The sequence below is a fragment of the Coregonus lavaretus genome (genome assembly GCF_964263955.1).
Source record: "Coregonus lavaretus genome assembly, chromosome: 13".
Lineage (NCBI taxonomy): Eukaryota > Metazoa > Chordata > Actinopteri > Salmoniformes > Salmonidae > Coregonus > Coregonus lavaretus.
Window position 1 is genome coordinate 27,535,694 of NC_140000.1, and position 17,341 is coordinate 27,553,034.

The following is a 17,341-nucleotide window of genomic DNA, read 5'->3' on the forward strand; positions in this document are numbered from 1 at the left end:
GAATAGGGTTTCTAATATGGTTTACAGTAGTAGAAAGGGGTGACCTTCACATGCATGTCTTCTTTATCACATTAAATACAGTATACTGAATCCAACAGTAACATACACACTCTTGGTAAAGACCCTGCTTCAATGTCAAGACCATATCCACCCAGTTACTTTTCCCAACTACACTATCTTGTTTTCCATCTATGTACTCTGATGATTCCAAGGCAGCACTCAAAACGGTTTCTTTTAAAAGCTACTTTTAAGAATAATCAAAGCAGTGCTCCAAAATGACTTCCTTGTTCCTTTTATTATTATTATTTGAAAACCATAGATTTATTTGATGACATCCATCTTTTTCTTGACTAAGTCCTCAGTGAACTGGTACTGTCGGCACCCAGTCGGCACTCATGCCTAGTTATGTAAAAGGAGTTTGGGCTGAGTGCAGAACCATGTGAAATGGTGATCTGCTAGAGCTAGCCTAGGCACTTGTCTCTGTGTAGTCTAAATAAAATGTGACGATCAAAACACACCAGTCCAGACCTGAACAATACCATGGTGTAGGGTGATGCTTTTGTCAACATTATGTTCTACAGGCTCAGCACAGCTTGCTGATGAAACACTCTTTAACCTCTCCTCTATTCCTGGGAGTGTATTAAAAAAGTTTCTAGGAGTGCTGATCTAGGATCAGGTACCCTCATGTCCTTATAATCTTATTCTAAAAGGACAAACTGATCCTACAGACACGTTTTGAATATCGACCCAGATCTCAGGTGATTAAGTATTTAATTTCTACCCCAAGGACATGCAGCTGTTGACGTTTACATCGAGAACGCTCCCTCTTGTTGACTCATATAGTCAAGATGAGACAAATGAAAAAAAGAGGGCAACAGAAGACGAATCGTACAAAACAGGAAGTGAGATCATGACCCATATTGGGGCAAAGTGCGCCGTATAGATCATGCCTGGGTCAAGAGAAAGAACAGCTGTGCAGTTTTGAGAAAATAAGATAAAGTACTGATACTGGTCACACACACATATAGGTTTCAGTTTAACACGTGTAGAAGCTATCAATAAACTTACAACAACAAAAAACGTAACGAAAGAATGACCAAAGGAAATGAAAGCAATCCCAATCCCAGAGGGCCTACTATGCACTTGTTGACAACATTGGATGAACTCTAGGCTATGGCAATTCAAGTCCATAACACAAAACTATACGGTAGTAGGCTTACTGTCCATATTCTTGTGCAAGTTTGTTTGTCAGTGTTGTGTATCGCCTAGGCCTACCTGTTATCTGTTATCCCCACCTAACTGTTATGTGTCTAGCAAATGATGTCAGCTGTAGCCTATATTGCAAGCAAATCACCATTTCCATAAAGTTATTTTTGTGTAAGGTGTGAATATACTTTGTTTTCAGCAAAAACAACTTCATCACTGTCAATCAACTTCTAGCATTTGCATTTACATCATTTAGCAGACACTCTTATCCCGAGCGACTTACAAATTCTTCACTCAATAGTTCCCTAAAATATATCTGTATGCAAATGTAGGCAAATACATCAACACTAAATGTCTATTCATGTAGTGTCAGGTGACATGGGAGTGAACAGTCTGGAATTCACATTTGATGTAAACTAGGCCTATGCTGGGGGAGTAGGCCCCATTGAGGAAGGCCTACTATAATAAGGCCTACATCAGGGATGGGCAACTTTGATGGGGGTGGGGGCCCAAAAAAAATATATCTGAGTGAGAGTGACTAAGAAAATCAATGGGGGCCCCGGTCCATAATTCGGCCATGATTAATACAAGTTTGGATAGCTGGCTAGACTAATTACCAATCTTTTTTTTATATGCTGACATGGGATAATTGAGTGACAGTCAGTGACTGACATAACAAGAGAACAACTGCTGAGACACAACCGAATTTAGAAATTGCACCTTGTGTATTCTACTATTCTTACTCTCAACAGTACATTGAGATCCAGACTGTTTATTTTGTGTGGGGAATTGATCGCGGGTCTAGTAAAGGCAGGCCACCAGTTTCCCATCCCTGGCCTACATGAACAAAGCACAGCACAGTCCGAAGGTTCGAAGTAAGAGGGAGGAGATTTTTCTCCAAAATCAGGGCGGGGTCTTGTGACTCACCACCAACTTCCTCATAGACAGTAGAGCGCCGGTGAGCTGTGTCACTCTTCAGCATTGTACAATTAGAGGTCTGAGTAGACTGCAGTGAAAAGCAACGGGGAAAATTTTACAGTATAATAATCTGTCACTGGAGTAGCGACCGGCAGACCGGCTGCAATCCTCATCGTTTGAATGTCTGGTGACACAGCGCGAGAGGTGGGCTTCGATTGTCAAGTCGCAAAGGTGCATTCAACAGCAGATATAACGTCGGGTAAGCGCAATCAACTTTTCTACCTACAAGAATGAGTGAATTGCAAACTTTTCGCCATCATATCTCCACTTTTCTTAGGTAGGCCTACACACACGTTTCTTATTCTTTGCACACGGATTTATTGATGAAATCTATTCTCTCTTTCTTTTTAATCATTCCCATTCATTGCTCATTTTAGACTGAAGTCGGTAATGTAGGCCTAATGTGCATTTATTGAAGTAAATACTTGGGTTTAACTTTTCATTTGCAAAGTGAGGCTGATGAAAAGAAGTTCAGCAGTGCTCCCGGATACTGGATGAATGAAGGATAGATACAGCAATGCATATAATCAATGTCAGGACAGGAAGAAAGGATCAGACAATTTAGAAATAGCCTACTTTGTAGCAGTTCTGTCCATATTATACTAATGACACTAAGTAACCTGAGAACAATTGAGACTAGACTATATTTATAAACTTTACCTTTCTGTAGGGCAATGCAACAAAGGGAGTTATAAAGTAGTGCCATAACAGCATGTACACTCATAGAATGGGATCTTTTAACTAATGATCCCATATTAAGTGTATACTTTTCACATTTCTGAAGCAACAAAAGGTCAATAGCTCCCACCCAAACCACTCCAATTATCTCCTTATAAGTATAGTATACTATAGTATATGGGCTCCCGAGTTGCGCATCTCAGTGCTTGAGGCGTCACTACAGACCTCCTGGTTCGATTCCAGGCTGTATCACAACTGGCCGTGATTTGTGCGCCGCCCTATGGGACTCCCATTGGCCCAGCGTCCTCCGGGTTTGGCCGGTGTAGGCCGTCATTGTAAATAAGAATTTGTTCTTAACTGACTTGCCTAGTTAAATAAAGGTAAAAGAAAATAAATAAAAATAGTAGGAAAGGTGACCTAGTAGGCTAAATTGCTTCATTCATGGGTTTCTCCAAGTCTCAGTTGGTTGGAGAGATATTTCATATGTCTACTAACTCAGTATTTAACCACGTCAGCCAATATTGTAAATACAAGGGTATAGAAGTGCTAAGATAATTGGAGGTTCTCTAGACTTTGTAGTGTCCCTGAACATGCTCCAGTTGAGCTGAGGGAATATGAAAATTCTTGCCACTTAGCACCTTCAGTAATTACACACAGTGATAACTGGGACTGAAGACAGAGGGAGCCATGAGTGGAGAAGAGAAGAAACGTTTGCAGGGAAAGAGGGACTATTCTTGTCACAGGGAGTGCTGGCCTGCCCAGTGCCCACAGATGGGCTGCATCCCAAATGGCGCCCTATTCCCTACAGTGGAGGCTGCTGAGGGGAGGACAGCTCATAATGATGGCCAGAACGGAGCAAATGGAATGGCATCAAACACATGGAAACCATGTTTGATACCATTCCGCTCCAGCCATTACCACGAGCCCATCCTTCCCAATTAACATGCCACCAACCTCCTCTGATTCCCTAAAAAAATTCAATACTTAGGGCCCATATGGCTCTGGTCAAAAGTAGTCCACTATGGAGGGAATAGGGTGCCATTTGAGACAGAGCCATGGAATACTTACCACCACTATTCCCTCTGTTTTCTCTGGCTTTCGTGCTACATGTCGAACCCTAAGGCTGTCATCAGGACTGGCATGCCTGGGGCATCCTGGCACTGATGCAGGTAGCTAGCTGAGCAGTTCCCTCCTCAATGACTCGGTGGTCAAAGTCCCCAAGGCTGAGCAGTTCTCAGTGGCAAGAGGAAATGGGATGTGGCAATGTGTTTGGGATGGGTATGTCGCTGTGTTTGTGTGTATTTTCATAGTTGCATAGTACTGTAAATGCTAGCCATATTTAGGGTTGAACTTTCCCAAAATTCCTTGGTTTTCCTGAAATCCTGGTTAGAAAACTCCTGGAATCAGGATGGAATAAGCAGGATAACCTGGGAATTTTGCAACCCTAGTCATGTTGCTGTCTCATCTGTTGCCGTTTCTCATGTTACATTGGGCAAGAAAGGGAAGATGTGGTCACTGGAAGGTAAATCATACCTTTAAAATAGCTGTGTTACCAGGCTAACGGTGAATTCCAGACTGACTAGGTAAGGCGCCTGCGCAGTTGGCTCTCCTTCGCATGCTGCCTGCCTCCTGCCTCACCTGGGACAACTTTAGAGTTCCCTGTTTTTCTACAGTCAAAAGACTACAATAGCCACAAGGCTGTTGACAACCAAAGCAACCATTACTGCAGTTGTTTAACATAGCAGTTAACCCATTTCCTGTAGTTTGTTTCATGTAATACATTTCAATTTCTACTTCAAGTGGAGCACACTTTGTTAATAACACGTATTAAATCATACGAAATAATGTCATTAAAATAGGTTTACTAACCCACATACACTACCAGTCAAAAGTTTGGCCACACCTACTCATTCAAGGGTTTTTCTTTATTTTTACTATTTTTTACATTGTAGAATAATGTAATTACCAAAAAAGTGTTAAACAAATCATAATATATTTTATATTTAAGATTCTTCAAATAGCCACCCTTTGCCTTGATGACAGCTTTGCACACTCTTGGCATTCTCTCAACCAGCTTCATGAGTTAGTCACCTGGAATGCATTTCAATTAACAGGTGTGCCTTGTTAATTTGTGGAATTTCTTTCCTTCTTAATGCGTTTGAGCCAATCAGCTGTGTTCTGACAAGGTAGGGGTGGTATACAGAAGATAGACCTATTTGGTAAAAGACCAAGTCCATATTATGGCAAGAACAGCTCAAATAAGCAAAGAGAAATGACAGTCCATCATTACTTTAAGAAATGAAGGTCAGTAAATCCGAAAGTCTCTTCAAGTGCAGTCACAAAAACCATCAAGCGCTATGATGAAACTGGCTCTCATGAGGACCACCACAGGAATGGAAGACCCAGAGTTACCTCTGCTGCAGAGGATAAGTTCATTGGAGTTACCAGCCTCAGAAATTGCAGCCCAAATAAATGCTTCACAGAGTTAAAGTAACAGACACATCTCAACATCAACTGTTCAAAGGAGACTGTGTGAATCAGGCCTTCATTGTCAAATTGCTGCAAAGAAACCACTACTAAAGGACATCAATAAGAAGAAGAGACTTGCTTGGGCCAAGAAACATGAGCAATGGACATTAGACCAGTGGAAATTTGTCCTTTGGTCTGGAGTCCAAATTTGAGATTTTTGGTTCCAACCGCCGTGTCTTTGTGAGACGCGGTGTGGGTGAACGGATGACCTCCGCATGTGTAGTTCCCACCGTAAAGCATGGAAGAGGAGGTGTTATGGTGTGGGGGAGCTTTGCTGGTTATTTAGAATTCAAGGCACACTCAACCAGCATGGCTACCACAGTATTCTGCAGCGATACACCATCCCATCTGGTTTGGGCTTAGTGGGACTATCATTTGTTTTTCAACAGGACAATGACCCAACACACCTCCAGGCTGTGTAAGGACTATTTTACCAAGAAGGAGAGTGATGGAGTGCTGCATCAGATGACCTGGCCTCCTCAGTCCCCCGACCTCAACCCAATTGAGATGGTTTGGGATGAGTCGGACGGCAGAGTGAAGGAAAAGCAGCCAACAAGTGCTCAGCATATGTGGGAACTCCTTCAAGACTGTTGGAAAAGCATTCCAGGTGAAGCTGGTTGAGAGAATGCCAAGAGTGTCCACAGCTGTCATCAAGGCAAAGGGTGACTATTTGAAGAATCTCAAATGTAAAATATATTTTGGGTTATTTCATAGTTTTGATGTCTTCACTATTATTCTACAATGTAGAAAACAGTAAAAATAAAGAAAAACCCTTGAATGAGTAGGTGTGTCCAAACTTTTGACTGGTACTGTAAGTATACCTGGATGCACATGTATCAACTTTGAAATATGGTTTTCTTTGTTTGGGCTAATGGCTAGGCTAATGTGGATTCTACCTGAGCGCAGAAATGGCAGTGGTAATAGCCTGCAATTCACATCTCCCATGTAGATGGCGAAAGTTAGTATAACTCTCTCAGTGCCCGGCCCCTTTTTCCCGCCAAACATTGTTCATTGAGCAGCATTACTACGTGAGCTAGACGGTGGAGACCAACTACAGCGCTGCGCAATTCACTGCCCTTTTGCCGACGCAGGCGGTTACTCTACTTCTGTCGGCGGCATCATTTATGTTGGCCGCTAGGGATACTTTTTTTGGCTATGAACCGAGCGTGAACCGGCAGAGTTCCCCCATTGGTTGTTGCGTCACCTCGCCTTCGCTGAGGAACGCTCCCTTAACCTCTCTCACTAAGGTGTCAGAGGTCTGACAAACTACAGTGTTCTTTAAAGGAGCTCCTCTTCTGGGTGTGTCAGTGTTGGTACAATAGAACAGATGCTTAATCTAATTTATAAATCAGCGCCATTCCAATTACACTATATATACAAAAGTATGTGGAAACCCCTTCAAATTAGTGGATTCAGCTATTTCAGCCACACCGGTTGCTGACGGGTGTTTAAAATAACTGCACAATAACTGTTCGTCGGGAGCTTCATGAAATGGGTTTCCATGGCCGAGCAGCCGCACACAAGCCTAAGATCACCATGCGCAATGCCAAGCGTCAGCTGGACTGGTGTAAAGCTCGCCGCCATTGGACTTTTGGAGCAGTGGAAACGTGTTCTCTGGAGTGATGAATCACGCTTCACCATCTGGCAGTCCGACGGACAAATCTGGGTTTGGTGGATGCCAGGAGAACGCTACCTGCCCCATGCATAGTGCCAACTGTAGAGTTTGGTGGAGGAGGAAAAATGGTCTGGGGCTGCTTTTCATGGTTCGGGCTTGGCCCCTTAGTTCCAATTAAGGGAATTTTAACGCTACAGCATACAATGACATTCTAGACAATTCTGTGCCTCCAACTTTGTGGCAACAGTTTGGGGAAGGCCCTTTCCTGTTTCAGCATGACAATGCCTCCGTGCACAAAGCGAGGTCCATACAGAAATTGTTTGTCAAGATCGGTGTGGAAGAACTTGACTGGCCTGCACAGAGCCCTGACCTCAACCCCATCGAACACCTTTGGGATGAATTGGAACGCTGACTGCGAGCCAGGTCTAATCGCCCAACATCAGTGCCCGACCTCACTAATGCTCGTGGCTGAATGGAAGCAAGTCCACGCAGCAATGTCCAACATCTAGTGGAAAGCCTTACCAGGAGAGTGGAGGCTGTTTATAGCAGCAAAAGGGGGACCAACTCCATATTAATGGCCATGATTTTGGAATGAGATGTTCGACGAGCATGTGTCAACATACTTTTGGTCATGTAATGTATGTCTTATAAAAGATGTCATCAATTATTTTAAATAAGAAAATAAGCTATTTATTAATAAAAAAGGATGGAAATAAGTGTCTTCCCACTGCTAAAACCTTAGTTTAGATCAAATACAAAGCTTGTTTCATAAACACAGATATAAATAATAGTAATAATAATAGTATTTTGATCTATATTAAATTACATCTGATTTATAAAATTAGATTAGATGGGAATTAGATTACTTTCGACATCAATGCTCTTCATTTTTCCGTAGCATTACATTGTCACTTATGAAAGTCACAGAGGGTCAAAGATCATACACCCAAGACATGCTAACCTCTCACCATTACCAATAACGGGAGGTTAGCATGTCTTGGGGGTATGATCTTTGACCTTCTCTAGGGCCCTATAAAATCAGTGTTGCGTAGAACGCGGACGGAATCACAGAATCCAGACATTGAAACGGAATTCAACAATATTAAAACATTTATTGAGCTTAGTAGGACCATGCGATCAATTATCAGTTCTAAACATGTATCTTTCTTCTTTATGCTGCCTGCAGCATGATCTGTTTTCCTGCGCACATATATGACAGACAGTTGTTGGTCGGAGACGCTCCGGAGCCGCTGAGCCGAAGGAGTGCGTATTAATCCTGCTGTAGAATTAATTGCGGCCAGCCAGCGGGTCAAACAAACTACTAAAACTCAGAAAAACAAGTCATGACTCTCGAGTCAGTACAAAGAGTCATTCAAAAATAATGAATTGTTTGCGAACTGCACATCAATAATCAGTCAGTGTCAATAATTTTGATCCCTACCTTTTTTGAGAAAAAAATATATTACTTGTTAAACAAAATATTTTTCTCTGAGTCATTGTATTAGTGTAAAATAATATAGTTTCCCCAAAAAAATTTGCGTACAATATAGCTCATTATTTGAATGCTTTATTTTATACAGTCATTATTGCTCATCTTTATCAAGGGTATCAATAATTTCTGACCCTACATGGACAGTGGGAGTTCAGCTCAAAGCCATGTATTTCCGTCAACTTTGAAATAACACAAATAGCTCTTCCTCTCACTTGTACACCACAACTCAACTTCCTCCTATGAAGAGCTGTGTGTCTGTAGTGTCCTGCTGTGCCAACAAGGCCAGTCTGTTGGTTTTACAGTTTTTTCACAGAGGTCAATAAAAGCCAAAAGCCGACATCCTTTATGTAATATGTAGTGTCTGGCATTCCTGCCTTGACACAGCTTATGGAGTATATAATATATAATGTATTTGTTTGTCTCTCTCTCTCTTTCCTCTTTTCTCTCTATGGCGTTTAAGCGACCACGGTCGCATTCTTTGGAGGTGTCTGTGTTTTGCTGAAGGTTAGCAGTGCTCTGTTTTGGAGTGGTGCCATGTTTAAACTTCAGTGGGACCATATTGACTTGTAGTGGGTGGGTTTGGGGCCTGTCAGTTTCTAGCCCATAGGACAACGATGACGGACAATCCACAGTCAAGTGTTTGCAGGTTGTTAGAGACTGGAATGTTGAATTGTAGTGACAGTTTTGACACTGCACACCTTTCTTTCCCTCTTTCTCCAACTCTGTTGTTGAGGAAGCTACTGGAACCTGTTACTTTTTGCGGTCTGCTTGCTGTCTATTTGCTGACTCTCAAACACTCTAAGGGGAATCAGTATTGGGGTATGTGAAATATTGGTTACGATGGCCAGTTACTTTAAGACCGATGTAAAAGCTACCCAGGCAATATAAACATTTTATAAAGGTATTGAGCACACAAGTGGTCCATTTCAGGGACCTGTCAAGCATTACCTCCAAAGCAGGCTTTTCTTTCTGTATCCTATATCCTCCAACCCCAACTCCCATTTCCCCCTTCCGCCTTCCTTCCTCTGGTAGCCAGACCAGCCACTAACCAGGCACCCTTCAATTGAGTGTGGGGGTCCGTGGCAGGCAGCTGGAGTGTGTCTGGCCTGTCTGTGAATGGGGGGAAGTGACCTCATGTTTCCTGTGTGAGTGGGGTGGGTGGCCAGGTGTTGCAGTGTTATTGTGAGGGGGCACGGCTTCCTCCAGCGGCTGCTTTGTTGGTAAATGGCTGAAATCCAATCCTGAGAGCTTGACCCCCTGCGGGAGGCAGCGTAGGTGCTCCCTGCTCTGCTGTCTCCTTTCCTCTCTCTCTCTTTGGTATAAAGGTTATTTAGGGCATGTGTTGTTCACTTCCTTATGTTGTTGTTCACTTCTCCCCTCACCCCTTTCACTCTTTCTATCATAAATGTTTATTTTGTCCCTCCTATGACTTCAAATAATCCATCCTCTCTACCCTATCTTGTCAATGCATGTTGTGTAAGGATTTGGCTATGCCAATAACATTTTGTGAGAAAGCCCTGTCCACTCTCCTAGCTGCATAGGAACTGCATGATATCAGCTACATCTCCATAGTTCTTGTGATGAAGCAGATGTTTAGGTGCATGATTCCTGTCGAGTCATCACCCCCAGTCATGTATCCGTCTCTGTGAGTTAGCCATGACTGGTTCCCTGGCTGCGCCCAGGCCTACAGTACTGAGCAGGGGGAAGAGGAGGATGCTGTCTACTGCAAGACTATGAGAAGTACAGCTATTGAGATGTTGAAGGCATGTAATCATGATTAGGCCCCTCTGTTTTATGCAATCGTGACATAGTAAGATTTTATCCTGTATTTTAAGCCTTATCCAGAAATAAGAATTAGACCAAAAATGAAATCAATTGTCTGAGGATGATGCTGGACCATCTGACATAAAAAGAAAAGAGGACAGTTTGATTTAAAAAAAAGGTTCAAATCCAGGCATGTCACATGATTGCGCAATACACATGGCCCTAGTCATGATGCAAGACGGACTGTCTAGTCAGTATCAACACCTCCCTCGTGACTAATGTTATCCTGTTAGAAAAGGTTAATAATTTTAATGGCACATCTATAGTGAGGTAATCTACCATCTAAATTGAACCATTGTGAAACAATGGTGAGGACAGTGTTCAGTCTGGTTTAGGCAGGCTAATGGTTCATTTCAGCTTTTGGCTGCATGACTATCCCCTCGCCTAAACTTGCAATACTGTTAGAGAATGTGCCCTAGAACACTGGCAGCCACACCACAGTGCCTTGTCAGTTATAAACAGCACAATTATTTCCCATTTTCAAATAAATGGAGGCCATAAATAAAGTTGACAGCCGGGTATATTTCTTTCCAGCAAATATGCCTCCAAAACCAACAAGCAAGTCACATCAAGCTGTGTAAAAGTGCACAAGGCACAAATTGCAGCGGTTTTGAGATAACTAGTAATGTGATGTGTATTATGAATTTCATACAAACAGTAATGGTTACGTTGGGATGTGGCTAATGATTAAATCATAGGATAGGCCTATATGGTTAACAGAGGCACTTGGGGAAAAAAGAATGTCGGCCAATAATAATTTATACAGCGTGGTAGGGTGTGTAATTACACCTTGTGGCAAACCTGAGAACGACATACTGTGTAGAGGCCTCTTTGCTACTGTTCACTCAGCAGCCCTATGTCCTCCATTGAAGTGGGAGTGTATATGTTATACAGATATATTCGCCATACAGTAACTTAAACATCCCTTCCGTAGCTGCCCCCTGTATTACTTTGGCAACTCCCAAAGCATTTCTTTTGAGGACAGTGACCTACCTGAAACCTACTGTCTGATAACAATGAGTGAGGAATCCATTTATCAATCAACCACATAAGCCCAAACCTTTTCTGTTTGCTTTCTTCTAATGATAATAATACATGGGTTTTACTCTGTGAACTTAAAGGCGGCTGCCAAAAACCACATCTGTGGGACAGACTGTCCTGAATGATCACCCACCCGTGATAAGCATGTAGTATCTCTTATCATCTTTCAGTAATCCTATTCTCGCCTAGATTTACACCTCCCATAATGTATGCAATGTATATGATAGAAGTCATTGTTCATCTGGAGTCTTCTCCTTTTTTGGGTTGCACTCACACACCAAGCATATGGCCTAATTGGCCATCACTTTGAGGCATTGTGGCTTGCTATGATCCCCACCACAGAGTGATCCTCAACAGCCCTAAACAAGGCCAAGCACTATTGCTAATGCTAACGATACAACCAGAGAGCATTAAAGGGCCTGACATCTTTCCACAACAGCATGCTCACAAGGCTTTCTCATAACAGTGATGTCCAGGCATAGCAATTTGCCCGCAATCCTTGTTTGTTCCGACATGCCATCAAGACCATCAACACCACTGCAGTGGCTTTGTCTTTATAAGGCTCGGCTACCCACCTCGCCCCAGCCCTCACTCGCACACACACTGAGCTAAGTACCAAGGCCGGTGTATTAGGCTTGATTGCTTCCCAACACTTAATGAGCCTAGCCTCCCACAACATCTTCAAGAAATGAAACCAAATGACTTTGACATCATCACAGATGTGGCATAATCGGAGGAGAGTGTGTGTGTGTGTGTGTGTGTGCGCATTTCCTTGAATTTGTGGGTGTTTGGATGCATTTGGACCCCTTTTGTGTAGATATTGAACCCACTTTGCTTTTTGTCTATACTGTACCTGTCAAGGTGTGCTGTATGTGGATGGTGCGGGAATCAGGCGCAGGACACAGAAGCTTCGTACAACAGTCTTTAGTGGTGAAATACGAGCAAAAGTGCCCGGAGACGAGCGATACGCACACAAGCGTAAACAAACAGGACAAATACATACAGTGAGGGAAAAAGTATTTGATCCCCTGCTGATTTTGTATGTTTGCCCACTGACAAAGACATGATCAGTCTATAATTTTAATGGTAGGTTTATTTGAACAGTGAGAGACAGAATAACAACAAAAGAAAAAAAGAAAAACGCATGTAAAAAATGTTATAAATAGATTTGCATTTTAATGAGGGAAATAAGTATTTGACCCCTCTGCAAAACATGACTTAGTACTTGGTGGCAAAACCCTTGTTGGCAATCACAGAGGTCAGACGTTTCTTGTAGTTGGCCACCAGGTTTGCACACATCTCAGGAAGGATTTTGTTCCACTCCTCTTTGCAGATCTTCTCCAAGTCATTAAGGTTTCGAGGCTGACGTTTGGCAACTCAAACCTTCAGCTCCCTCCACAGATTTTCTATGGGATTAAGGTCTGGAGACTGGCTAGGCCACTCCAGGACCTTAATGTGCTTCTTCTTGAGCCATTCCTTTGTTGCCTTGGCCGTGTGTTTTGGGTCATTGTCATGCTGGAATACCCATCCACGACCCATTTTCAATGCCCTGGCTGAGGGGTTCTCACCCAAGATTTGACGGTACATGGCCCCGTCCATCGTCCCTTTAATGCGGTGAAGTTGTCCTGTCCACTTAGCAGAAAAACACCCCCAAAGCATAATGTTTCCACCTCCATGTTTGACGGTGGGGATGGTGTTCTTGGGGTCATAGGCAGCATTCCTCCTCCTCCAAACACGGTGAGTTGAGTGGATGCCAAAGAGCTCGATTTTGGTCTCATCTGACCACAACACTTTCACCCAGTACTCCTCTGAATCATTCAGATGTTCATTGGCAAACTTCAGACGGGCCTGTATATGTGCTTTCTTGAGCAGGGGGACCTTGCGGGCGCTGCAGGATTTCAGTCCTTCACGGCGTAGTGTGTTTTCTTGGTGACTATGGTCCCAGCTGCCTTGAGATCATTGACAAGATCCTCCCGTGTAGTTCTGGGCTGATTCCTCACCTTTCTCAACTCCACGAGGTGAGATCTTGCATGAAGCCCCAGGCCGAGGGAGATTGACAGTTATTTTATGTTTCTTCCATTTACGAATAATCGCACCAACTGTTGTCACCTTCTCACCAAGATGCTTGGCGATGGTCTTGTAGCCCATTCCAGCCTTGTGTAGGTCTTGTCCCTGACATCCTTGGAGAGCTCTTTGGTCTTGGCAATGGTGGAGAGTTTGGAATTTGATTGATTGATTGCTTCTGTGGACAGGTGTCTTTTATACAGGTAAAGAGCTGAGATTAGGATCACTCCCTTTAAGAGTGTGCTCCTAATCTCAGCTCGTTACCTGTATAAAAGACACCTGGGAGCCAGAAATCTTTCTGATTGAGAGGGGGTCAAATACTTATTTCCCTCATTAAAATGCAAATCAATTTATAACATTTTTGACATGCGTTTTTCTGGATTTTTTTGTTGTTATTCTGTCTCTCACTGTTCAAATAAACCTACCATTAAAATTATAGACTGATCATTTCTTTGTCAGTGGGCAAACGTACAAAATTAGCAGGGGATCAAATACTTTTTTCCCTCACTGTAAGCGCACAGAAAGTGCGAAACCCTCTCCTAAAATACGAGGAGGAAAACCAATGCCGACACGTAGACAGGACGCTCAATAACACACAACACATGACTAACAAAACGAGAACTTATAGGACACATAATCAACGCTAACTAACCACAGGTGTACAACTATCAGACAAAAGCGAACGAACCTAGAAACATACAACGGTGGCAGCTAGTACTCCGGGGACGACGACCGCCGAAACCTGCCCGAGCAAGGAGGAGGAGCAGCCTCGGCAGATTCCGTGACAGTATCCCCCCCTTGACGCGCGGCTCCAGCCGTGCGCCGACCCCGGCCTCGGGGACGACCAGGAGGACGCGGTACAGGGCGCGTAGGGTGACTACGGTGGAACTCAGTCAGGAGAGACGGGTCTAGGATGTCCCTCCTCGGCACCCAGCACCGCTCCTCCGGGCTGTACCCCTCCCACTCCACGAGATATTGGAGACCCCCCATCCGACGTCTCGAATCCAAAATGGACCGAACTGTGTACGCCGGAGCCCCCTCGATGTCCAATGGGGGCGGAGGAGTCTCTGCTATCTCACCCTCCTGGAGTGGACCAGCTACCACCGGCCTGAGAAGAGACACATGGAACGAGGGGTTAATATTCTTATACTCAATAGGTAGTAGTAACCTGTAACACACCTCGTTCAATCTCCTCAGGACTATAAAGGGCCCTACAAACCGCCGACCCAGCTTCCGGCAGGGCAGGCGGACGGGCAGGTTTCTGGTCGAGAGCCAGACTCGATCTCCAGGTGCGTACACCGGCCCCTCACTGCGGTGGAGATCGGCGCTCGCTTTTTGACGACGGATGGCCCGCTGCAGATGGACGTGTGCAGCGTTCCACGTCTCCTCCGAGCGCCTTACCCACTCATCCACCGCAGGGGCCTCGATCTGGCTCTGATGCCACGGTGCCAGAACCGGCTGGTAACCTAACACACATTGGAAAGGGGCAGATGTCTGGGCGCCTTACACTGGGCGCACACCGAACAGGAGGAGACATAAACCCTCACATCCCTGGCTAACGTTGGCCACCAGTACTTAGCGCTAAGGCAGTGCACTGTCCGGCCAATACCTGGATGTCCAGAGGAGGGTGACGTGTGAGCCCAATAAATAAGTCGATCCCGAACCTCGAGCGGAACGTACGTCCGACCCACCGGACACTGTGGAGGGCTAGGGTCGGTACGCAACGCCCGCTCGATTTCAGCATCGACCTCCCACACTACCGGTGCCACTAGACAAGACTCCGGCAGTATGGAAGTGGGCTCAACGGACCTCTCCTCCGTGTCATACCGCCGGGACAGGGCGTCTGCCTTACCGTTCTGGGACCCAGGGATGTACGTGATTTTAAATACAAACCGGGTTAGAAACATGTTCCACCGAGCCTGGCGAGGGTTCAGTCTCCTAGCTGCCCGAATGTACTCCAGGTTACGGTGGTCAGTCAAAATGAGAAAAGGGTGTTGAGCCCCCTCAAGCCAATGTCTCCACACCTTTAGGGCTTGAACCACGGCTAACAGCTCCCTGTCTCCTACCTCATAATTCCGCTCTGCCGGGCTGAGCTTCTTAGAGTAGAAGGCACAGGGGCGGAGTTTAGGTGGCGTACCGGACCGTTGTGATAGCACAGCCCCTATACCGGCCTCCGACGCGTCTACCTCTACCTGGAATGGTAAGGCGGGATCCGGATGCGCAAGCACTGGAGCCGAGGTAAACAGGACCTTCAGTCTCCCAAATGCCCTGTCCGCCTCCGCTGACCACTGCAATCGCACCGGACCCCCCTTCAGAAGAGACGTTATGGGAGCTGCTACCTGTCCAAAACCCCGGATAAACCTCCGGTAGTAATTCGCAAAACCCAAGAACCGCTGCACCTCTTTCACGGTGGTTGGGGTTTGCCAATTACGCACGGCTGATACCCGGTCAACCTCCATCTTCACCCCTGATGCGGACAACTGATAACCCAGAAAGGAGACCGACTCCTGGAAAAACAGACATTTCTCTGCCTTGACATACAGGTCGTGCTCCAACAGCCTACCCAACACACGACGCACCAGGGCTACATGCTCTTCTCGAGTAGGCGAGTAATCCAGGATGTCATCTATGTACACGACCACACCCTGCCCCTGCATGTCCCTGAAAATGTCATCCACGAAGGATTGGAAGACTGAAGGAGCATTCATCAACCCGTATGGCATGACGAGATACTCGTAATGACCCGAGGTGGTACTAAATGCCGTTTTCCATTCATCGCCCTCCCTAATGCGCACCAAGTTATACGCGCTCCTGAGATCCAGTTTCGTGAAGAAACGGGCTCCGTGCAATGACTCCGTCATGGTCGCAATCAGAGGGAGTGGATAACTGTACTTCACAGTGATCTGATTGAGACTACGGTAATCTATGCACGGGCGCAACCCTCCATCCTTTTTCTTCACAAAAAAGAAGCTTGAGGACGCAGGAGAAGTGGAGGGCCGTATGTATCCTTGTCTTAGAGATTCGGCTATGTAAGTCTCCATAGCCCGCTTCTCCTCTTGGGACAGAGGATACACATGGCTCCGCGGAAGCGCTGCTCCTGCCTGGAGGTCTATCGCACAATCCCCCTGTCTATGAGGAGGCAAACGCGTCGCCCTCGATTTACTAAACACAAGTGCCAAATCCTCATATTCAGTGGGAATGCGCAGTGAGGACACCTGGTTTGGACTCTCCACCGAGGTCGCCCCCACGGAAACACCCAAACATCTCCTCTCACACTGGGCAGACCACTCCTTAAGAGCCCTCTCTTGCCACGAAATAGAGGGATCATGGGTACTCAACCAGGGAATACCCAGCACCACCGGATACGCAGGAGAGTCGATAAGATATAGCTGGATAGTCTCCTCATGACCCCCCTGCGTACACATCCTAAGTGGCGCTGTGACTTCCCTGATCAACCCGGATCCCAACGGACGGCTATCTAGGGCATGAACAGGAAATGTGATGTCAACAGGGAGTAGGGGAATCCCTAACTCTAAACAAAATGTACGATCAACAAAATTCCCAGCTGCGCCTGAATCTACTAGCGCCTTATGCTGGGAATGAGGTGCAACCTGTGGAAATCGCACAGGTATACAGAAGTGCACAACAGAGAGCTCTGGGTAAGTGGGACGCCTACTCACCTGGAAGGACTCCCCAGTGCAGGGCCTGCCGTCCTCTCCCCTAGGAGACCCTCCCCAACACCTGGCCGCGGTGTGTCCTCCACGGCCACTGTTGGTGCAGGGGATGGCCCCCCTCGTGCTCCTTCCCCTCTTCTCTCTAGCGCCAGCACCCCCGAGCTCCATAGGGCTCGGCTCGGAGGTGCTGGAGGGTGGAATGGACGAACCCCACTCGGAACGTCCGCGGGTGGCCAGCAG

The 17,341-nt window shown here is 45.5% G+C and overlaps 1 protein-coding gene across 1 annotated transcript in view; it reads left to right on the forward strand.

Annotated features, from left to right (window-relative positions):
• The first annotated feature begins 2,146 nt into the window (after positions 1-2,146).
• The window catches only part of LOC311140754 (four and a half LIM domains protein 3-like), a 51,412-nt gene continuing 36,217 nt past the window's right edge, over positions 2,147-17,341 (forward strand). Inside the window, exon 1 of the mRNA XM_084175969.1 lies at positions 2,147-2,383. Coding sequence (XP_084032095.1) covers positions 2,305-2,383 — 79 coding nt within the window. The 5' untranslated portion in view covers positions 2,147-2,304. The remainder of the gene's footprint in view (positions 2,384-17,341) is intronic.